Source organism: Maylandia zebra, linkage group LG5, assembly GCF_041146795.1.
Source record: "Maylandia zebra isolate NMK-2024a linkage group LG5, Mzebra_GT3a, whole genome shotgun sequence".
NCBI classification, from domain to species: Eukaryota; Metazoa; Chordata; class Actinopteri; order Cichliformes; family Cichlidae; genus Maylandia; species Maylandia zebra.
Genome location: NC_135171.1, coordinates 27,094,602 through 27,120,011, shown reverse-complemented (window position 1 = coordinate 27,120,011; position 25,410 = coordinate 27,094,602). Strand labels below are relative to the sequence as shown.

Genomic DNA, 25,410 nt, shown 5'->3' with positions numbered 1-25,410 from the left:
ACCAGCTTTAAAATCGCATGACAAAAATATCATACATATTAAAAAAAACTGTATCACCAACGTAGCCTGGACAACATTTGCTAGTTAGATGAAGTCAGCTATCTCATTGTAGCATATTTATATGCATATTTATAATCATACGGTTCTTGGAGTGAGTGCATACACTCATGAAGTTTAGTAACTTCAGGTCACTGCAACAAGCCCAGGTACAGTTTACCGCCGGATGGGTGCAGGACCTTGAGATGCACCGTGTAGAACAAAAGACCATCGTACATATCATAAGTTTACCAGTCTCACAAATTGTCGTCATAAATACACATTCCTTAACCGTTTATTAATAGGACCTTTGAGCTCAACGGTAATTAATTAGTAGTGGAAATAATTTCTGGTAGCATCACAGAAATGTAGCAGTGACAATAATACTGTATGCTGTAATCGTACTGGGCAATTAGTGATACAAAAAACCTGTTTTATCCTGTGAATAAAAGTATATGTTTTTGTCAATGTACCATAATAACAGAAGCGAAACGCAATATTGTGTCAGGACAATTCACTATTTATGCACAATAAATAAAGGAGCATAGCGCGACAATTTCTGTTCAGCGCCAGACTTGCTTGTAACCTATATCACCAATTATGTTAACTACAACAGCAGACTGACCTTTGTGTAAATGCTTGGAGCAGACTAACCTGTGAGCTGGAGTGTTCTGGGACGTTATATTTGGTCTTTGAATGGCTGCAATCCAGGACACCTGTCGCCTCTTTGTTACTTCGGAAACATGGCTCGAACAATTTCTCTTCAACGACGTAATCCGATAACAACCGATCTCTTTACCCGTCGGCTTCCCGTGGCTGTCATGCGACCGGCTATTGCAGTTAATAATACAACAGCTTCTTGACATTTTTGTGTTTCTTTTTATCGCTGTATAACTGATTTTAATTGAAAGCCTAGTACCGCTTGCCACGAGTTCCCAGAATCCTTTGCGGTTCTACCCGTGAATGACGTCACATTTTCAATCTCTATATAATATGCATGTTAAATTTTATATTTGGGGTAAAATATCAAGTCTTTTCAAGTAAACCGGTTCAAGTCCAATTCAAGTCCCAAGTCATTGGTGTAAAAGTCCAAGTCAAGTCACAAGTCTTAGAACATTTTTTCAAGTCAAGTCTAAAGTCATAAAATTAATGACTCGAGTCTGACTCGAGTCCAAGTCATGTGACTCGAGTCCACACCTCTGGTATTCAAGCATACCTTGACCCATAGACTGTATATAAGAGATGGACTTACAGGTTCCAGATAAAGCTATTAGGTGCCCTAAACCTGCATTTCAAATTTGACTGAATACAGCATGATAGTTAATCTCTAAACTAAGATCCGGTGTAGGGTCAAATTGATGAATGAAACCGAGTGTTCTTCTGGTCGTGGCTACCTTCTGGTTGATGCAGCACAGAAACTAATCATTTTGATGTGAAGGAGAAAAATTTAAGTTCACTACACCAATGTGACCTTTCTGCCACTGCAGAGTTATCTTAAATACCCCTGATCTAATTTCTATTTGAGTCACACTGCACTAGTCCATATCTATTTTTATTTGGTCCATTTGTTGCTAGTGAACAACCACTGCTGGTCCCAAAGCTGGATAGATGGGAGGGTTGCATCTGGTGTGAAAACAAATAAGGAGATTAATCTGCTGTGGGGAATGAGGGGGCAGTTTACTAATGCCAAAAGTAATTTTAAAAAGTAATTAAAATACATTAACTAAAATTATGATTTAAGAACCCGGTAAATGTTTTCAAATCTTATTTAGGATCAGCCCTAATAACATAAAGACAAGACAATACAAATATTGGTATATTGCATAAAACATAATTTTAAAAAGTCTTCCAAAAACACAAATATTCCTTAATTTAACATACCAGTGAACATACTTACTGTAAACCTGGCTAACAGTTATTGTGCATACAGGATCCTGTCCATACCTGCTGGAGCACATAGTTATACATGTATCTGAGCCAATACGTGTGCATCTGCTGATCTGCACGTCTGCATTTTGAGAGGTTCAGGGTTAGCTTAAGTGCAGCTGTACTGTAATAACACAGGTTTTTTGTTTCTTTGTTTTGTTTTTCATCTCAGATTTCTGATCTGAAACTTATCGTTTCAGCCTAATTGGTTAACAGTGACCACTGCCACTAGATGGCAACATTGCTTATCACTTGAGTTTAAGGCAAAGACCTGTGACCACTAAATAATTTCTCCCTTCCCCCCCTGCAGAAGGCAGTCTCTCCAGTGGCAGGCAGTGGGAAACCCTAGATGCAGGGGAGTGTGGAGACGTGTGGGGAGGCTGGAAGCTTGTTCCAGCTCAACAGTCAACAGCTTCCTCTTCATCTAACCTCGTCCTGCTTTCTTCTGATGGCCTGCATTCTGTACATACAATGATCACTTTTCATGTGATTTTTACTTACATAAATTTACAGTTTTATTCACATAGCACCAAATTACAACAGTAATTGCCTCAAGGCTCTTTATATTGTAAGGTAAAGACCCTACAATCAAACGACCCCTTTTGAACAAGCACTTGGCGACATTGGGAAGGAAAAACTCCCTTTTAACAGGAAGAAACCTCCAGCAGGCTCAGGGAGGGGCCTGAGCCTGTATAAACACACAGTGAAAGAGTGAGTGAGTGAAGAAGAAGCACTCAGTGCATCATGGGAAGCCCCTAGCAGTCTACTGCAGCGTGACTAAAAGAGGTCACCTGATCCACCCAGCCAGAATAATGGTTACTAAACCTGTTTATATGAATAGTGCTGATCAATGCACAACTGTAGCTTTCTCAAACAGCTTAGTATAAATTTCGATATGTCAGAAAATAACATTAGTTGAACTATTATGTGCTGGAAACAGTGAAATCAAAGCCAACAATTCTTAATCAAAATGTAAAGTGATCTGATTTATTTCATTTTTGATTCATTTAAGGGAAACGTTGCTTTTTATTAAGAAATAAAAATATCTTGGGACATTGAGACACTTTCTTTTAACATGTAAAGTACTGGCTCTGTGTGAATCACAACCAGTTACAACGCCAAAGTTACAACATGCACTGAACAATAGAACATTTATACAGAAACAACAGCATAGAAAGTCAACAGGTAAAAATGTTTTTCTCTTTTTGTTTTTGTTTTACAAAACAGACAGCCTCGGGACCTACAAACAACATTGTATAAGAGCTGGCTAAGGTCATTCAAATATCTTTTTTCAATTCCCTGGAAACAGTGTACTTTACAAAGACTGATGGCTTAGGCAAGGTTGGGGTCAATTCCACTGAGAGGTTAAAATATAGGGAAAAAATAGTTTATGTTTGAATTTGTCCGTTTCTCATGCTTTAATACTGCTTTTTATTATAGCGCCACGTGTGATGTGTTTTGTGCACCACCTTGAATCGACCCCAACCCTGTAATACAGTGTTAGATTCAAAGAATGTGGAATTGGACTACTTGCTAAAGCAGTAGTTCTCACCAGGTTTTGGAAACTATCACGTCCTTGAAAAAGTCCTGTGGGGTTTGAAGAATAAATTAAAGAAATAAGAAAACAAAAGAACGGAAACTCCTTTAACCTCTTTTTAAAATTTAGCAGCTAGCTAAACAATTCAATTCTCTTTTAGATTTTAACTAAATGCCTAATACTGTACAGCTGGGAGTCATATGGGATGATTAGGAATTGTATTTATAAAAATCTTAGAGAACTTGTGCTCTTAATTTTAATTGGTATCAATAAAGAAGAGGTGAAAGAAGTCACTAGATTGTGTTGTCTTGATAAAGAGTCATGGTTTAGTCCTTTGATTCACATCGGATTGCTCCACAGGGAACCTCGGTGAAATTAAAAGGTCTGCTATACTATTAGATTCAATTAATTTGAATGGCTCCCTTGAAAATGGAGTGGATTTAAGCGTCCAAATAAAATGAAATGAAGCTAAATGTAGAAATGAAAGACACTTTTTTTTTTACTATTATTATTATGGTGGTATTGTGTCACAGTATCACAGTCTAAATATGAAATCAAACATCATACTTGATGTTTCTTTGCTCTCTCCTTTCTAAAAGCTTAATTCTAAGAATGCTAGTGTCAGGATTTCAGTACTTGTAAGTGTGTGCGCACATGGTTGTGCATTTGCGTAATATTTTTCCAAGATAAATCTCAGGTCTCTACACTAGTGCTTGCTGCCCATTCGTGATATATTGATTGTCATCATTGTTGAGAGATATTTCAGTGAAAAATGGTCCCTGACTACAATAATATAGAAAACCGAAATGATAGGACAGAAGCTCACGTGGTGCTTAAGGAGGGGTTGTGTGAGCTCAATGCCCTTCATATTTCATATTTATCTCTTAGTTCACCCTAAAATATTTGTCTGGCTGCTTTTTGTTTTTTCTTGACTCAAGTAACAAAATCAAAATGGACAGTAAGGTATAATCAGGTGAAATAAGTTGAACTGTATTTTTTCTTGTTGAAACTGAAGAAAATAAAATCTGTTTGACTAAATTTGTCATGAATTCCTTTGGGATTTAACCTGTGACTTCAACCTCAGGAAAATGTGAAGAATTACAGACATTTACTGGACAGTATACATGTAGGAACGTAACCAAAGAACATTACCAGACCAGAGACCATCTGGATCGTTTTCAATACCCACAGTCAACTGTTGTGCAACAGGATATTTTCTTATAACAAAAATCTATTTAACAGCTGTTTGTGGGTAATTATTGTAATTTTTTATCATTGTGGGGGATTTTTTTGTTTTTGTTTTTTTGGTACTTCAAATAAAGAAAGACATTAAATAAAAAAAAATATCTACACACACAGGAAAAATGTAAAGGTGTAATACAACGTGAGTCAATGAGATGAAGCTATTCTCAGTACAGTTATCTGCTTAATTATACTAAACATGATTCATAAAATGCTCCTCCCATATCTCGTTTCCCAGCTATAAATAAAGCTGCACTTCAAAAACATCGACTAAAAATAATCCTATTTTCTCACACAACTCTAATATTTTCTTTGTGTTGCAATCTGCATTACTGCTGCATGTTACAGTCAGGACTGTAGATGGAATAGAGAGAAAACAAAAGGCAGGATTCCCCCAGCCCGCACATTCATATTGGAAACAGTTCATTCTTTTCCATTAAGCAGCAGCCACACTGCTATAATGCCCCAGCTTCACAGCAGTCTCCCTTTCTCTCTCTCTCACACACACACATACACACAGTTCCCTCTGCTTCTCGCAGTCGTTGGTATTCCTTTCACACCTCAGCTCCTCTCACCATGGGAGAGCAATATGAAATGGTCCAACTCTGTGATTAAAACAGGAAGTGAAATCAGGATTTGTGATTAGACTCTAAACTACAACACTAAAACGATATGTGTCAATCAACTTAGGTTGGATAAATTCTGAAAAAATAGATTTATAATAGTGCAATGCTCTTATTTGCGTGCATCATTTGCCAGTATATTTGTGTCAGGAAAAGACTGAGAAAGATTTTAAAGTTATTCTTTTTTCTTTTGACAGTATATTTTGTTGGCACTGAGGTTCTTTGCTCATCTTGTTAACATTTGTGAAAGATGTGATGACAGAAGGCGTACTGTACCTACTCAAAAGACTTTTAAAGACGTTACAAAAACCTTGTACTTTTGCACTAGAAATTAGATTTCAAGAGATTGTGGAAGGACTCTTGATACTGTAACTCAGCTTATGTTAATGAGTGGAAATCTTGTATATAAAAGATGGACTTAGCTTTAAAGTAAATCCCTTACATAAGTGCTGAAACATTTAATATTTCTGATGTCCAATGGCTGCAAAAGAGAAAGTCTTTCAGAAAGTTATTCCATTGCTCTCTTAGTTTAGGACCATGGTAAATACTTTTCTGTTGAGTTCATGTTTGCAATCCCGTCTTCTAAGTCTTATTAATCATGTTTTTTTCTTTTTATAGGAAGCAGGTGAAAGAGAGCCTGGAGAGGTGGAGGTATGCGCTGGAGAGAAGAGGAATGAAAATCAGTAGAAGCAAGACAAAATATATGTGTGTGAATGCGATGGAGACAGGCGTAACAGTGAAGGTACAACGAGCAGAAGCAGTGAAGGTGGATGAGTTCTAATACCTGGCGTCAACCATTCACAGCAATGGATGGTGAAGAAGAGAAGAGTGCAGGCAGGGTGAAGGTGAGTAACATGGGTGATTTATGACAGCAAAATGTGAAAGAGAAGTGTGGAAGCATTGGGAGTGACCAGGATGGACAGGTCAGGCAGGAGGAAAAATGAAGAAGACCACAGAGAAGATTCATAGATGTAGTAAAGAAGGACATGAGAAGAGTTGGCGTGGCAGAAAAGAATGCTAGGGACAGGGTGATAATCCTGTGGTGGACTCTTGGTTGATTCTCGTGAAGGAGTCGCTCTCATGACTCATCCAGTGACATCACTACCTGCCTAATCAGTGGCATGCAGTCTGTTGACGTCAGATTTTCAGCTCAACTCAGCTCACTTGGGAACGTACTAAAAATACTGGTGGACACCCCTCAGCCAGTAGATCCAGATATGGTATAAACTGGAATATCTTAGGTGGGGTCTGTCTGGAGTTATCACATTCATAAGATTTTCAGAAAACTTAATCTCTAAACTTGACCTTGACATTGAGGTCATGACATTCCAACTCGTCTGAGATTTTTGCTAGGTGCACCTACGGTATGAATGTCAACATCGCCTCGTTTTGAGTGGTCGCATTCACAACTTAGGTGACCACACTGCTCGCCCGCCAGTGACATCAATACCATATCAGCCTTTTACGGTTGAAGGGTAAAAAGTACCTGATAACAGGAACCACTGAGTCGAGTCAAACTAACTAGGTACTAGTGGAACAGAGGCTAAAATGCTCCAGGCACCAGTGGCTGATTTCACATTGGCTAAGTCCATGTTTCATATACAATCTGGCGTGTAAAGCAGCACTTAATATATTTTTAAGATCACGAGGACCACTTCTGTTTTGCCTCTCTCACCATCTACAATCTGTATGAAGAGTGCAGCAATTCTTGTTAAGCAACTGGTCCTCACTATACTATGTAGCAGTGTAATCACACAGGCATACGGAGAATTGTGTCTGCCAATCCAGGGGATAACAGAACATATATTAAAACTGAATTCATGAACATAAATAATAAAGTACAAAGTCCTTATATTATAATGTTAGATTTACACAGTACTCATGAATATGCACAGTGAGGAGTGGCTCAGCTAACATGCAACTACTGTCGCTTTATGGGTTCACGTGTCTCCGTGTGTGATTCGTAAAAGTGTGTGAGCATATGTTACATGTAAGTCGACCTTCGCCACTCCAATTAACAAATCACTGCTTAGCTGTTGCCAACATTTGAGGGAAACAGCTATCACCATGGAAACTAAACGTATCTATGGTATCCTGAAAATTGTCTCCAGTACCTGGATGTATAGTTTGCCGGTGTGTGTGTGTGTGCACTCATGCATGAGTTTTATCAATTCTGGCATTTGCACCCGATTAATGGTAAGCTGGGTAGATTGCGGACTGTTTTATATATATATATATATTTTTTTATCATTTAAGAAACAAAATAGGGGTTGGATAACTCCCCTGCTTTTGCTGTTTTATACACATATCGTTCATGCATTTGTGAACAATTTGGCTGCTTTTATGTTGGTCAAACGAAGGCTGATGCATGCTGAACAACTGCTCTAAACATCATGTCAGTAGGCTAGGAGGATTTCCTTATATATGTTTTTTTTTATTTAGAGATGATGGACAAGCAAATCATCATGTTATTTTATGTTATGAGACTGGGTACACGCATGCTTTCATAATGTGCATTTTATGCAGCAATCCGCATAATTCTTTCTTTTGTTAGCCCATGTCAAAAAGAAACCTCTTGATCCAAAAAAAAGATTCTAATGTGCTAGGAAATCTATCCGTCATTCGATCATTCACTCTCACCAAGACAGGTTAACATGAGTTAGCAAAACACTGTTAACAGGAAAAGTGGTCATTATAATGCATGATGAGCTGGAGCAGCGTCTGTGCCAAAACACTGAACCTCATACGAGATAACTCTTCACATGTGATTATGACACAGCAGACCAGAAATGTACTTATTTCTAATAGGAACTTTCTCTTATCTATAGAAAAATAAATCAGGCTAGACAATCTCAAGAGTGTGTGTACATGAATTATCATTTGGCCATTCATTACTGTTCACTCTCTCTTGCTCTGTCTCTTATAGACACAGGCACACATATAAGCAGACATACACACCCCTACGAATGTAAATGACTAAGGCCAGGTTTGGGAATGGAGGGCACAAGTAAGTAGCTTATAGGCTTCTAGGTCCTCTCCTGTATCTTCAAGACTACAAAATCAATCGGGACTTAGTTCTGGAAAGTGGCTGCGGGGATTTTTTAGAGATAACCCCCTGCGACTAAAACCATCATTTAGCTGGGTTTTGCACTTATAACTACAGCTTTATTTCTCTGATGACTCTACATCTCTGAACAGACCCATTGGCTACTTGGGATTGCTCTTTTGTTGTGTGTGTGGAATATCTCCTTATAGGAATGAGCTGAAGGAGGGGCAGTGACATTCTTCAATTAAGAAATGTTTTTCTCCCAGAGTATTCACTACACATGTTCACCCAAGGCTTATTGCCCAGTGGCATGCTCAGGTAATTTGTGAAATGTTTTAGCGAGACCGGTTGTCTCGCCTTCCTTTGTCTCTGGCTTGGAGTGTTTTAGCCTTTAAGGTGTCTCTACCAAAAACACTCTGTCCCAAACTTGCTGTTAGTTTTTGCTTCACTTGCACCTCAGAGGCCTTTATCCAAAGTATTTTGACGTCCCCTCTCAGCCTTTGGTCTACGTGTCATCTCTGGTCCTATGTGATTTTCATGAGCTAGCCCACGAATCCCTTCTAGCGGGAACAGACAATTCTGACCCAGCATTTTCTGGGCTGCTTCTAAATGGTTAGTGCCCCTCTGGTAATTTATATTAATGCTGCGTTTCGGGCTTGCATCAGCCAGGAGACGCTCAGAGGGACTGGTGTCAGACATGTCACGGAGGTGCTCATCATCGTCTGTATCGGCATCAATGTACTTGCTGATGGAGGAGTCATGGAAGGTGAAGACAGTTGGGGCCAGGGGAGTGCCTTCTGGAGACTTTGGTGGGGTCCTGCTGCTGGCAGTAGTGTACGCAGAGGTTTCGGGGCTTAACAGAGAGTGATCTGACACAACTGAGCTGTCTGAAAGTGGGGAAAGTCCTGATTCCCCGTCACTGCGGCAGCCTCCTTTGGGAATAAGGCTTTTTGAGGAGATTCCAGAAAAGAAAAATTTCCTTGTGCTGTCCGTCTTTGTGACAGACACAGGGGTCAGCATGGGCTCACGGTCCCCTGTTGTTTGCTGGCCGGTTTTTGTATTGGTGTGCTGGGACAATGCTGTCGCTGGACTGTATGAGAAGCGGTTGCTTTCCTGAAGACCAAGATCTATTGCGGGACTGTGGGAGAAGCGTGGATTCTCCTGGAAGTCTGTTGCACAACTAATGTAGCTGTCAATGCTGGATAAGCTTTTCATGTCTCCAACTCCATCCCTGGTTCCTAGGGCTTGTTGACCATGGTCATGTATAGCCCCCAGCTCTATCTCATCCCTCTGTTTACCAACTCTGGAGGCCCTTTCTTTAGCATTGAGGTTGGGTTGTGACTGTGTCTTTGCCATCTGGTTGTACATCTCTTCTAGTTTCTGAACATTTAACCTCTGGGGACTGGTGGCTCGGGCCTTGCTGGGAGAGCCTAACTCCTGGGCATTGAAAGAACGGTTTGAGCTTGTCTCTGATGCAGCCCTCTTGGGAGTCCATTTCCAGCGGCTGGGTGAGAGGTGGTTGTCATGAGGCCTCTCACTCTTCTCCACCACCACATCCATCAGCTCTGCACTACGTGCAAATGCTTCTTTCAAGTTCATTGAGACAATGCTGCCATTTCTCTTTGCCCTTTCTAAGGCTTCTCTTCTTTTAAGGGCCTTTTCTTGCCTCTTCTGTTCCTTATAGAATTCAGAAAAGTTATTTACAATAATAGGAATAGGTAGAGCGATCACAAGTACTCCAGCTATGCAGCATAACCCCCCGACAATCTTTCCCAAGAGAGTTTTGGGGTAGATGTCACCATAGCCCACTGTGGTCATAGTAATTGTAGCCCACCAGAAAGAAGCTGGAATGCTTTTAAACTTTGTATCCTCTTCATCCTTCTCAGCAAAAAATACCAGACTGGAGAAAATCATGATACCCATGGCAAGGAAAAGAATAAGTAGGCCCAACTCATTGTAACTCCTCCTAAGGGTAAAACCCAGAGACTGAAGACCTGTAGAGTGACGAGCCAGTTTCAAGATACGTAGAATACGCATGATCCTAAAAATCTGAACCACACGCCGAACATTTTGAAACTGTAATACACTCTTGTTGGATTCTGTCAGGAAAATGGTGACGTAGTAGGGCAGGATGGCCAACAAGTCAATAACATTTAGAGGACCCTTAAAGAACTTCCATTTATTCGGGGAGGAGAGGAAACGGAGCAGGTATTCCATGGTAAACCAGGCAATGCAGACAGCCTCCACATGGGCAAGTTGAGGGTTGTCTGTGGATTGGCCAAACTCATCTGTATCCTGTAGCTCTGGTAGGGTGTTCAGAGACAGGGCAATGGTGGAAAGCACGATGAAGAGGATGGAGATGATGGCAAGTATCTGAAAGACAAAATTAGTCAATATGAGATTTTATGCATCAGAGAATGGCTTACAGTAATTAAAACTTTGGTCACTTGAGAGGTTTTGTTGCAGACATTGAAGACACTCAGCGAGCTCAAGGTGTTGGGAACAGCAAACCCGCTAAAAACCTTGAAAACTGCACTCAGGTGTATTTAGAAGAAATGGTACTATTTTAAAGACAAAACAAATTTGGTATAATTTACCTTTTTCTATTTACAGCTTTGTGTACGATATTGCATGAAAAACATTTTTTCGCCTTAATGACTTAAACTTGAAGTTGAAAGCTGCATTAAGTGGAAACTATGAAATTGAAATCATCGTCAAGTGTGCACTTTAGCATACTTTTATTACCTGATCACACAATTAAGCTATATGCAAGTAATTAAACTATAACAGTTTAAATAAACCTTCTATAAATGCTTGACTGACAGTGTGACTGCCTGAGAGCTAATGGATTAGACAAACTTGGACCACTTATTTATTCATAACTCACTTATCAGGCTGATCCACATGAGTGAGTGTGCTTGAGTGGACAATTATGTTTAGCACCAATCAACAAAAACAAAAGTATCACAGCAACACATATCAGACTCACTGAATAATTTTCTAAAACATAAAACTGGGAACTGGGTAAAACAGTAAATGCTTATTTTTGGTGTAGAAAGTTTTTTTTAAATGATATTTTATGACATTTTCCAAACTGGAGGTTGGACAGAGCCCTCGAGAGCTCAAATGGGCTCTTGAGCACTTACCCCTGCGCTGAAATTGTCATGTTAAGATAATTAAGATGAGCCTACCATTATCACAGAGTGCTGAACCTACTTGCTAGCCACGAAATCAGTGACTAATTGAAAGGCTTCGGTGCTCTCTATTTAAAAGTAGGATAAAGGTAAAACATAATCCACATGTAGTTTTACACTGTTTTCTCCCATTATGGTCTCTCTAGAATTACTGAGGAGAGACCTCTCACTCGCCGTCACTTGACACCATCATGTAATGAAAATGAACCTGCAATAACCACATAGGAGCAGAATGTCCCCAGAATCTACTGCACTTGATGATGCTGATGATTCACTTTACGCAGTACACAGAACTGGGAAGTCTGTCAAAAAACAGCACCCTGACCCACACACACACGCTACCCCACCCACTCTCCACCAATCATGCTAACAAGCACGTACGTGGTGGCAGACTACACCTCTCTGAGCACTGACAGCACCCCCATCAACCAAGATTCATTGTGTAAACAAAAAAATGGTTGCGTTTGCTTTGAAGAATGTTATTCTTGAGTTTGTTTGATCTGAGTAAATGACTGCGTAATATTGTATGAAAAATACTTGAGAAAATGTTGCAGTGCCATCCAGCTTGCGATATACCATCAAGTCCAGCTCTCTCTCACACACACACACACACACACACACACACACACACACACACACACACACACACACACACACACACACACACACACACACAAAACAAAAATAGCTAGAATGATTTTACGTCTAACTTTGTAGAAGACAAAAAACTTAGTTATGCCTCATATTAAAGGTTAGTTTACAAAAATCACTTGAATGAAATCTTGAGGTTTGATTTGATTTAGTATGACACTTTAAAATTTTAGTCCTCGAGCTGTCATGTGGAACAGTAGCTCCCGAAATGGTCTAATAAGGAACACTGTGCCGAAAAATAATATCGGGGTTAGATAAACAAAGACAGATGGACTATGATGTAAATAAAGCAAAGAGTTTTTCTCTTTTTTACCTCATTTCCTACTAAGTTAGACAGATGTCTAAATTTATCTGTTGCACAAAGAACTTTAGTTGCTAACTAGTCTAAAAAGAAAAACTTTTAATAATAATAGTAATACAATTTATTTAAAAGCGCCTTTCAAAACACCCAAGGACACTGTACAGAGCAAAAAAGACAAGCATAAAAACAGGAAATAAACACATTAATAAAAGAAGGTTTAAGAGCATATGAGTTCAATGAGTTCTGGGCAAATTATACCTTTTGAAGAAGAAAAACAGCTGAGTTCACTATTTGTCGTTCTTTTCTCTGGCTGAAAGATACTTGTCCTCAACACCTGACCATTACAAGGATGTTTTAACTGGAAAATTTAGCAGCACAGAATTTCAATAATTTTTTTAAATGTTAGGAAAAAAATGATAGTAACAGTAGATAGTGTAAATAGCATTGGAAACTTCCTGTTGCCTTAAATCGCCTTTAATGCAGTCAAACAAAAATGGCAGATCACATATTGACCATTGATTCAACAGTGTTTAGTCTGATTAGGGTTGTCACCAGAACTGATACTTATAGTACCATTTGACACACACAGTGGCCGTTGTTTTTGGGTTTTCAATAATGTATCAGCATAAAAAACCTAAAAGATTTGTCACAAATTATAATCTACTACCAATGGATTCTAAAAATTACTGTCAGATTAGAAACTCTTTTGCAACAGTGTCATCTTCACTTCCTTCAGCGCACACACATTTACACACAGACAGACAGACACACCGCCCCTCCCCTCACTAGCAGCTGAACACGTGAAGAGCAGCAGAACAAACTTGATGAACACGGACACCTTAGCCTTTATGGAACATTTTGTGAGGTCAGTAAAACTCCTGTTTCAACAAAATTTAAGTATTAATTACCATAAGCATTAACCTGGCCAGTGCACACATTGACATAACCATTTAGCTATAATCAGTTATCTACATTAGCTGTTTGTTTGGTTATTGTCACAAGATAGTGGCTAACAGCTATGGCTAATTATAAAATGATAACATTAATATGCCCATTTGTATGATGATAACACGATTATTTGTGTCTGACATTTTTCTCTTAAGGGCAAACAGTGAAGCTGAGGAAACTATACCAAAACGGCAGCTGCATAGCTTACCAGCTGATCTGTAACAAAGCTATGGTGTCAAGTGAGAGGCACAGGAAATAAAACAGGACTGTAGATGAATATTTTTGCCTAAAAGGAACCGGCCCAATGAGCTGAATGACTTCCGACCGGTGGCACTGACGTCACATCTTATGAAGACTCTAGAGCAGCTCTTCCTCAACCTCCTCCGACCACAGGTACAACATGCCCAGGACCCACTACAGTTTGCATACAAGGCGGGTGTCGGAGTGGAGGATGCCATCCTGTACCTCCTACACAGAGCCCACTCACACCTGGATGAGGGAAAAGGCACGGTCAGGATACTGTTTCTTGACTTTTCCAGTGCCTTTAATACCATCCGGCCCTGTATGCTTCAGGAAAAACTGAACAGGATGGAGGTGGACCCCTGCCTGGTGGCTTGGATCTCCAACTACCTCACCGACAGACCACAGTACGTCAGGCTGAAGGACAAGCTCCTGAGGATGTTTTACCAGTCGGTGGTTGCTGGAGTACTTTTCTATGCTGTGGTGTGCTGGGGGAGCAGCACAGCAAAGAAGGACTCATCTAGGCTGGAGAAACTGATCAGGAAGGCTAGCTCTGTGGTCGGCATGAAGCTGGACACTCTGGTGACAGTGGCAGAGAAAAGGACATTAAAGAAACTGCTGGACATTATGGACAATGCTGGGCATCCTCTGCACACGGCCATAAACAATCAGAAGAGTCTGTTCAGTGACAGGTTGCTTCTCCCCAAGACAAGAACTAACAGACTTAAAAACTCCTTTGTCCCACACGCCATCAGACTGTTTAACTCCTCTCTGGAGGGGAGAGGGAGGGGAAACAGGAGGACAAAGGAGGGGGGAACAACTAAGCTGTAGTGCCTCTGCACCTCACTGTACAATACCTTGTGCAATACTTTTTGTAAATAGTCAACAGTGCAATAGACTCAATACTTGAAGTGTGCAATTCACTTGTATTTTTATTTTTTATTCCTATTTATTCTATTTATCCCCTTTGTATATTTTATTTATATTTGTCTCTGTATTTATATATATGTGTGTGTGTGTGTATATATATATATATATATATATATATATATATATATATATATATATATATATATATATATATATATATAACAATTCTGTAACTGTAACTTCGGTCGTTGCTGTGCTTTTTGGAAGTCGAATTTCCCAGAGGAACCCACCCGAGGGATTAATAAAGTTCTATCTTATCTTATCTTATCTTATCTTAATGCTTTAGTTTTTGATGCAACAAGCTAAATGGGTGCATGTAAACGTTTGTAAAAGAAACTTGGCCTTCCGCAGAAGATAACCTATTCTGAACCAGAAGCAGAAAGACCTGGATTATGTGAAAGTGTCTAACAAGGTCTTTGCAACTCAGTACATGTATAATTGCTGGTGGTAAGCTAGTTTTAGAAGCTGCAAATAGACTATCCAAAATAAAATTCAAACGAAGATCTAATTACAGAGGCTATCTTTTACAGATATAAATAAATATGCTTTGAAATTTTGGCTCACACTTTGGTTGCCTAAGGCAAAACACTTTGAAAACCACTGACTTAGAATATGTGTAAAATATACTCATTCTTTTTTATGGTTCTACTTCATACCTGTTATAAAAAAAAATATCCAAGTCAGACACTGACTATCCCTGTGTGCATTTCAGTGATAACAGCTTAAAAAACTCTCCAGCTTTCCTTTATAACTGGGAATAAAGGGAACAAATCCAGCAGGTCTCTCGTGATCTTAATGCTGAGGTAAAAGAGAGGGGCTCCTGTCCCTGTCTGACTTGAGTGAGGATGAATCACAGAGTCAACATAATCCAGTGGTGTATATTTTGTGTATTTATCATAAACTAATATACTGTATGCTGCTTTTTTTTAGTTTACAGTGACTGATACAAAATGTCACATACTATATACAGTACTGTGCAGAGGTCTTCAGCCAATCCTCATTTCTTTATATTTTGCTTCCAAGGAGCCAGACCATCCATCCATGGTGTGGAGCTTATCCCAGCTGCCACAGGGCAAGAGGTGGGGTAACTCAGACAGACATCCTTTTGCACCTATGGACAGTTTAGAATCACCAAGTAACCCGACCCCACTAACTGGGTGTTTTTGGAATGTGGGTGGAAGCTGGAGTGCCCTGTGAGAACACAAACAATGACCCACACAAACATGGGGAGACCAAGAAATCACCAGCTCCTTTACCCTGGTAACCTGCAAGCTAGTTTGCAGCTGACATGCTTCCTCCAAAATATTCCCAGGCCCGATAACTGGTAATAAATAATCTGCTGGCTATAATCATAAATCAAAGACTCGGCAAACAGAAAATATGCAAAAAAAAAAAAAAGGTTCCAAAACACACTGCCATTGCAATAAAACATAAACATTTCAATAAATTGCTAAACCAATTTCCTACTTTCCTGGGCAAAATATGAAAAATTAAGGTGTGGCTCAGGACTTTTGCACAGGACTGTATCACATACTGTTTACTGATGACTTAGATCTTTGTCTATTACTATATTAAATGATTTGAGGCTTCAAGATGAATGTAATGTTACATCTGATTCCTTTAGTTCCTTACTTCATGAACTTCAGTCCGCATTTGTTATATTAACCCTAAATGACTCCAGCTCCAAACAGCACAACTTGGAGGATGAGTAGGAGGCTGCAGCTAGAACACTGAGCCTGTTTTGGCAATAGCCCACACAAAAGAGGTTAGGATGTTATATGATGAAATCAATCATAGGATAGTTAAAATACTCCAAAAATGAGTGCAGTGTTGGACCAAAATGCCGCATAGGGGGTGAGATATACTATTCAGTCCAGCAGTTTAACATAGCTAACAGTAAAAAGTGAAATATTTCACTGTGACTTCCTTCCTTGATCAAAACCTCAGTGATAAACTGAATCTGCGGGTAATACATGCATCAACAAAAGAACCAAAGCCTCACATGGAGCACTTGATATATTGTTTTTTGTATAAATCATCTAGAAGAAATCACAACTTACAGGCAAAAAAAGGAAGGGTTTTAACAAAACAAAGGTTGTTAGAAGGTGACTGACAGCAATGATTGACAGCGAGGGCCTTGACATGGTCTAACAATTCGGACTCCCAAGAGTAAAAGTGACGGCTCAAAAAACAACCTTATCTACGACCAATCAGAGCAGGAGGAGACTGTTACCATAGCATCGTGGCAGACATGAATAATGACCCTATCTGTTTATTTTCTTCCCTCTGTGCTCCTCTCCCTCCTGCCCTGGAGGAAATCTGTTTGAATCAAACACTTGAAGAGAAGAGAGGTGCTGGGACTGGAGAGTGAGGGTGGAGCTGACAAAGCCAGCACGAAAGTAAAGGGGTGGAGATGATGCAGTGAAAAAACACGATGCCGTTAAAGAGAAAACTTCGACATGTTATACTTGTAACAGGGTGTGTTACAAGTATAACACAACATATTAAAGTTCGCCCACTTATTACTCGATACAGTAGAATCGTAACGAGTCAGGAAAGATACAGAAACAGGAGGACAAAAACGGGCAGAAGGTAATAGATTGAGAAGCTATAAAAAGGTCGCTAATGAAGGCACACTGGTGCTGCTGTGTCTTATGGTTATGAGGTTAAGTTCCACTAGGAAACCCTGAACATTTCCCAGTAGCCTCTGTCCCTGATGGCCTTGCCTCTACAAACTGTGCTCGCTCTCTATCCCTGCCTGACTTGTCTTTATCTCTTACTTCCTTAAATTGTTCAGTGTCATGGGGTGCTAATTTCATAAGATTACTGAACCCCAAATCTGTGATAAAACCTTTCAGCTTACTAGAAAAAAGAGACCGCAAGCATGTGCATGTTAGGAAAATGTTAAATGGAGCTCAAACATAACCGACTATTTTTAGACTCTCAGTTGTCCACATGACAAAACGGATGTAAATAGCAGCCACACCCGAGATCCTACCCTGCAATTTTTCTGTGGTGGATACTGTATAATTGATTTCATTATATTAACCAAAATAAAAAATGACAGCAACTACCGATGAATGCGCCATGGTCTAATAAAGGGGATAAAGGACAAAGGGAGGGAGATATTAATATCTAGAGGAGAGGAGAAGACTACATGTGAGCAAGTGCAGAGTGACAGGAAATCCCACCGTGACACTAAACAAAGCCAGATCACACTGGTCCCTCATGGCACACTTGTGCAGACACAATAGTCTGCAGCAACACCATCTTTTTGGACAAGGTGACACCAGCCCTCATTAGTGTGCTTGAAAAAGAAGTCCTGGACATAACTGGTATGAAGGATGCCCTCAAATGTCATCCAAAAGAGTAAGTTTTTATAAATGGAATTCTCTGCAGAGGGAATACTGTCTCATACACTATCCTTAGCACTTGGGACTCGAAACAGGGCAAACTCCTTGTCAAATTATTTTTGCCCATCTTCTTGTGCTTGTACCTGGGCGTGCTTCACTACCCACTCTCTTTCAGATACAACAGCCTGCTTTTATGCTGGCTGTGTCGCAGCAGCTGTGATTCATTTCTTTGCGCTGCATTGGCTTTGCCAGGGTCAGGCTCATTCATCTATCAACCCAGTTCTCATACAGCAAGGAGAGAACCTTGAACTTTACACATATATATGTGTATATATATACATATATATGTGTAAAGCTCTGGAAACAAACCATGGCAACATTGAAATTACAGTTATAGTAATTCTCTAAAACTGTAGTTTTATTTCATACCTCTTTTTTTCCTTAGAGAATATGAACAGCTACAAAAAACAGGTTGTTATTCATGATTTTAAATTACTGTATTTCCAATTCCCTCATTGCCTGAAACTAAAGTATCAAGAGGTTTCAAACAGGTGGAGTAAAGCTTTTTATAGAGCAACTGGAAATGAAACCTACCCAACCCCAACAAGTCTGTTTACAGGATATATAAAAAGGTTAAACTGTGTTCTTTAACTCTTTTTCCCTTGGACACCAAATAGGAGGAACTGTTGTTTGTCTTTTCTGAATTGAGCAGTTCAGGTCTGCTTCCAGAAACAAATTTACTGGGTGTGTGTCAGAAATTAGTGAGGTTTCAAAACTTTTCATCAAAGGTACATGAGAGGTCATTAAATTTCATCTTTATGGGAGAAAGAGTTAAGCATACTTTCCAGCTGTGTTCTTACTACAAAGGTGCTCCTATGCAATTATGCAGAGGAAATGTATTACTGCATTAATAGTATTACTGTTAAACGCAACTGAATTCAGGTTAGTATTCTCACTCCGCACTAAGTCTGGTGGCATCCCAAGTGACAGTTAAGGAACTCTCTGACTCCCAGTGCTCTGGCTGGCACCTTGTCTCATTAGCAGCAACAGGAGCAACAGACTCTTCTGCTTTAACAGTGTGCCTGTGAGTCCCAGCATCCCTGTCTGTTACCTTTGCCAGCACTCACCCAGGGAAACACGTTAGACCTACATTATAATGACACGCTCTCCTTAAACTTAAACACCTGAACAAGCATGGTCTGAAGCGTAGGTGAGCGGGCTCTATTTTTGGCTGAGTAAATTCAGGTCTTGCTTGCTCACTAAGATCCACTCACAACTGACTTGCTTTCCCATCATCCCATGAGCCACATTGGAGGCCACTGGGAAACCATGCAACACTCTCCCAGCCTTGACTGCCAGCCACTGTCACCATGACAACCCCCTTGAAGCTCGACAGGAGGTGGCTACGTGGACCTGCTTGTGAAAAGCAAGTCTGACAGAGTCTCCTTCTCTGTCTCTTCCTCTCTCTTTCCCTCTGTCCCTGATTTGTACCTTTCTGAGAGCTCACCAAGCTTTAAACCATCTGCTTCTGTCTCTATTCTGTGTCCAGGTTTCTCTGGTATTTGTGTCACATCGCTTTTTGCGTTTTAGCAGAGCTTCAACTGCAGTAGCATAGGCAGTTGGTTAATATTTTTCTATGGCACTGTGGCTCAATATTTAAATAAAACTAAAAGCCCCCATCATTATTTAAAAAGGAAACAGACATGAGTGTGCCAGACACCACCTTTACTTGCAGATGTTTGCACCACGTGCCACATGCTAGGTCTTCTACTATTTGACTGGATGAACAGGAATCATAAAACCAAGCCATCGTTCTTCGTTTTCTTCAGGATGTTATTATCAGTGGTCAGTAGTATGTGAGTAATAATGTGAGCGCTAAATAATGTGGAATAATTCACACTCCTGTTTCGAATAGAATGGCTCTGCCTCCTCGCTGCCTGTGAAAGAGATGGGGTTTCCATGGAGACGGGAGGAGACTGTGTCTTCCACATTTTCCCCCAGCATGATAGCTTGAAATACGCACACACAATTTGCAGTGGCTCAGCTGTAGTCTCCCCAGCAGACATCGCTTCTTAACTTTGAACAGCACAGCCTCATTTATCTTAACCTCCCACATCTTGCCAAAATGAATAACTTATATCTCATGGCCCTTCGTGGGAGATCCTGCCAGTATCGTGACCTTGCTTCCGTGACATTCATTCTACTGTACTCTTAGCCTTCTTGTATGTGGCTTAGTGAGGCAAAGGTGAATAGCACATTATTGAATGTTTGGATATCACATGCACGCGATTTATTTTTCCTTCAGACCACTTAATTTTAAAAAATGTAGTGAAATCACATCTCATGCTCAAACTGTAACCTTTTTGAACTGATTCGAGATTAGATGTAGGAATGTAATTATGTGATTCTCTATGTTTAATAGCAGTTGTGCGCCTTTATACTATACCACTCAAAAAAACCTTTTGTTTTTGAAAGAAAAGCACAGTTGTTTTTAGTCGATAAGTTAAGAAATGCTATAAATGGAAATTCATCATTTTCATTCATCATTTATAGTTTTTAATAAAATATTTACATAAGCAACCATAAAAGCAGCCATTTGTCCAGTGGTGCATCTTGTTACCTAATGTTGATACCTAATATGATAGCACAGCTAAAAACTGTGCTGTTGATTAAAGACACATACATTTGGCTATTAATGGGTCCACAGCTTGCCAATGTTTGATTACAATGTCTTAATCCTCTTCAAATAAAGCACTTTCTTCAGAAATTCATCAGCATATTCTCAGACTAAGAAAGGCTCATTTGCAGTACACGACAACTTATCTAAGTGGGAAATACCCCAAAAAGCCATACAACAGTATGCATATAAATTATAGATGGTGAAAGATTTCATTAATCCTCATCATTGTTGAGCAACCCCAAACTTTTGAGTGGTTGTATATGTGATGAGCTTGTATTTATTTCTCCGTTTTATAATTTCGCCTTTTAAAAATATGTGCTTTGAGGGAATAGAAAAGTCTGAAACAGGCCATTTTTGGGATCTTCAGCAAACTTTTCCCCAACTCATGCAGTGCTTACATGCACAAAGTGCACCAGAACCCAATTCAGTAAACCACTAAAGTAGGTAGGAAATCTATGCTTGCCCCATCCATCTCCTGAATGAATCCCACCTCATCGCCTCTCCCTCTCAATTATTCATGCATTTCAGATGAAGAAGAGAATCCAGACTCAGCATCTATATTTAAACTCTGACTGGTCCATGGTGGTTATATAAATAGAAACAGTATACAGTCTGGTTTGATACACCAAAGAAAGCTGTTCTCATCAGAAATAACAGTGTAACGTGAACTACAAAGCATTTAAAACATTCACAGGGAATTAAAAGATTAATCAGTGGGTATGAGTGTAGACTGATGATTTTACAGGACAGTTAAGGGTAATTAATGCAATGTGTGGTGAAGCTTCACCTGTTCCTTCTGTCTATGAAATGCATAAAAATAACACCTTAAGAACTTCTCTCATCAAAAACAAAAACAAAACAAAGAGGCAAGGTTATTACATCGTTCAGAGATATTTCGCTGCTATATTGTCTAATAGAATGCAGTTCACACAGTGTGCCATTCTACAATGATTTATTTATTACCAAATCAGAGAACATCATGAAGTACTCCGCACACATCAGAACAGAAGGAAAAGTTAAAAGCGAGTGAAACACTGACTTGAAACGCAAAGATAGATGTAGGCAGCAAAAGACCCACACATAACTCCCTTACAGAAATGCACACAACAACACACACACACACACACACACACACACACACACACACACACACACACACACACACACACACATTGTCAATCAACAATGATGCTTGAATAGAAGGCAGCTGCATGTTTCACAGAAATGACAGTTACCATGGTGATAGTGACAGTGAACTCTTAAACATTTCAGCGCTGGTAGTGAAAGAGTGAAATAAAGAAGCTCAAAAACACAGACACAAAGGCAAGTTATGCATGACCTAGCCTGCAAGATGTGGATGCCATGTATTCTATTCGCAGAGCGAGAGCAATATAAAGCAAGATCGCTCTTAATCCTACACTCAAACACGCTTACTGCAGATATTCAACTTGCTAACAGCATAACGGTCCTTATTTCACAGTTTGAGAGCACCAAAATCAGCGGCCATTCAGTCTGAGTGCTGTTAATCCCATTGAGTGTTACCCTCAAATTAACATGCAAATCCTTAAAGTTTTTGGTAATTGGACAGCTATGAGCACTTGATTTTGCTCTTAAAAAAATCTCTTTTGATTTGTCCCAACAACTCAGTGTCAGACCGTGACGAAACCACGTGTCATTTCCAGTAAAATAATGTATCATTCCACCAGGATGAGCACAATATCAAATGTTTTGGTTTAGTGACAAAAAAGTACTGGCAGAGCACAAAACTCTAATTTAACAGTGCATGGGCTATAATCCACAACAATAGCTTTTTTTTTTTTTTGCTGTACAAGCTTTACAGGACACTACTGTTAGCTGTTGTCTAAAATGCTTTTATTTTAGTGTTCCTACTCTAAAATCTGCACGCCCTCACCCATTTATCTGGATTTCAGTTAGCTCAGTGGAGTTGAGGACAGCATCAGACAGACTAATCTAATTTAACAGTAGCAGTAAAACAATACAGTAATGGTAAAAAATGAAATAAATAGCCTACTGTTTTGTTTTTTAACCTAATAAAACAGAAGTCAGCTCCATTCATTAACCTCCAAACAAGACACTTTGCAATATGTAAATCTTTACAGTATACATACACACTGTACCCAACCTAGGGTTTCTATTAGCATAATTCAGCTGACAATTATTATATTGTTATTGCATTAAAAAATATGTTTATAAAAGGGACACCAATAATAATGTCTTCCATAATTTCATATTAAATTATAATAGTTTAATAGCTTTTATGCATCCTTTTACAGTAGATCTATTATAGAACATTAAACCAAATTTCCTCAGCAAATCTTAATCAAACTACTTTATTGGAACAGAGAATAAACATTAGTCTGTGGAATCAATCAACAGGGCAAAATAGTAAACAAAAAAAATCCTAAAACATTTTGTAGCCGTATCTAATCATTTATTCACATGTGTAACTGGTTACCTGCTAAATTAACATCAAACCACTCACCCTGTTCTAACAAACTAGCTCAGGTGGAAAAAAAATCACACTCTTTAGTACATATTAGGATATAATAAAAAAAAAAAAAGGTCCTTAGCCAGACTTGAAATTAGGTAAATACACTTCTCAGATGAAGAAGAACATGACACATTAGACTGTGCCCTTATTTATGTAATAAAAACGAATTAAGCCAAAATGCAGAAGCAGTGTGTTAAAAACTAAGTGTACCCCATCAGCAGCTTGCAGATACACCTTCAGTAGAAGTAACTTGAAGTAATCATTCTGTATGACTTTATCAGTCTCAAAGTTTTGGAGGAATTGTGGCCCACTCTTCTTTACAAGGTTGCTTCAGTTCATTAGGCATTGCAGAGATCCCACCACAGCATTTCAATTTAGTTGAGACCTGGACTTTGACTGAACCACTACAACATGACTAATTCTTTTTTTATTTAGCCATTCTATTGTAGATCTACTGCTTGGGATCATCGTCCTGTTGCATGACCCAGTGCCAGAAAACCTTGGACAGATAGCCTCACATATGCCTTTAAAATACTTTGGTACACAGAAAACTCTGTGGTTGACTTAATGGTTGCAACGTGACAGGTCCTGTGGCTAGAAACAATCCCAAAGGGTGGCTGTAATTATCTAGTGGCTATAGCTCAAGAGGCAGAGCAGGTTATCTACTAGTCATTTAGTTTTATGGTTCAATCCCTGGGTACTCCAGTCTGCATGCCAGGTATCCTAAATTGCTCTCCGATGCATACTTTGGATTATGAATGTGTGTGAATGTTAGGTAGAAAGCACTTCAGCTTTGAATGTGTGAATCATGCAAGCTGTATAAAGAGTGGTATGAGTAGAAAAGCGCTATATAAGAAGCAGCAATTTACCACCCTCCACAGCTGTCCTTGATCATTGGTATGAGGTGTTTCTGTTGAGATTTCTTCGTGATCCACCAAATATGTTGCTGTGCAGCATGGCTAAACATCTCTAACCTGTTTTCCTAATTTGTGCTGCCATATTTTGTTCAGAGAGAGGAGACTTTCTTCCAACAACACTTTCAAATAAGCCATACTTGTCCAGTCTTGTACTTTCAGTCGTTTCTTGTGTCTCGTTCTCCCCAGCTGTGTTCACTTCCCCAACTGTCCGTCTGTATGTCCTCCCACTAGTTCTTTGAGTGTCTCTTCCTCTTGCTTTAGTGTTTTTATTTTTTAGCTCACACTGTATTTTCTGGTAGTTTATAGTTTTCAGTTTTCCCTTTTTTAACTTTATGTTTTGTCTTTTTTGGATTACCTGCCATCAGCCTAAAGAAACAGCTTGATATTCGCTGAACTCTGCTTGCCTTCGCGCTGGCATTTTGGGTCCTCACTTCTTACGCCTCGTTAGCCTAACTAGCCCAGCCTGTTGGGAGTCCAGCTGCCCAGCACCCGAGTGCTTCTTTTTGTTGGAACGGTGGTCTGAGGATGAGAGGCCTTCCAGCGGCGCACTCCCTGGTCCTTCCTCCAGGAGGAAGCAGGCATTCCTCGCCACAGTCCACAATGGCCCTCAGCCTAAGCCTGCATCCCTGGCCGCATCAGCTTCACTGCTGGCTTCAGCTCCTATATCTAGCTCTGTGGCTTGGCCTGCCCCCAAAACTGCTACATCTCCTCTGTTTAGCCTCATGGCCAGCCAATTCCCAGAATTGCTTTTTTTGAACTCTCCTTCTCCCTGTTGCTATTTCTTTTGTCCCAATCAAAATTTCATGGAGCCTTGCCTGCCTTTTGTGCCCTGCATTTTAGGTCCTCACTTGTCACATTTCTCCACATGACACCGAATGCTTCAGACCTGAAAACTGCCAAAACGTCTGTTTTTATAGATGTGCTCACACTTGTGGATGAACAATTAATGACTAACATATACTCTCTTAATTTAAAGTGTGCAGGGCTTCTGTGTTTTGATTTAAGTCTTTGTAAGATAATTAATGGCACAGGTTTTATTTACCATATTTTAAGATGTGCTAAGTACCATATCCTGATATGTTAAGCCTTAGCATTGGAAGTGAGTATGCTTTCATTTCAAAACGTGATAAGTTTTTTCATAGCACTACATAGCACTTTTTAAAATTGTACTTTTGATTTTGAACAAAGGCAACAGCCTGTTTACATTCACTGTGACTGGTTAATCCCTGTTTGGGGTAAGCAAACAGTCTAAAAGACATAGCCTGCGAAGAAGA

General features: G+C 39.6%; 1 protein-coding gene across 2 annotated transcripts in view; it reads right to left on the bottom strand.

The window, feature by feature from the left end:
* Positions 1–2,934: 2,934 nt before the first annotated feature.
* Positions 2,935–25,410, bottom strand: part of kcnb1 (potassium voltage-gated channel, Shab-related subfamily, member 1) — a 37,701-nt gene continuing 15,225 nt past the window's right edge. For both annotated transcript variants that reach the window (XM_004548726.5, XM_004548725.5), the window contains exon 3: positions 2,935–10,783. In XM_004548726.5, coding sequence (XP_004548783.3) covers positions 8,867–10,783 — 1,917 coding nt within the window. In that variant the 3' untranslated portion in view covers positions 2,935–8,866. The remainder of the gene's footprint in view (positions 10,784–25,410) is intronic.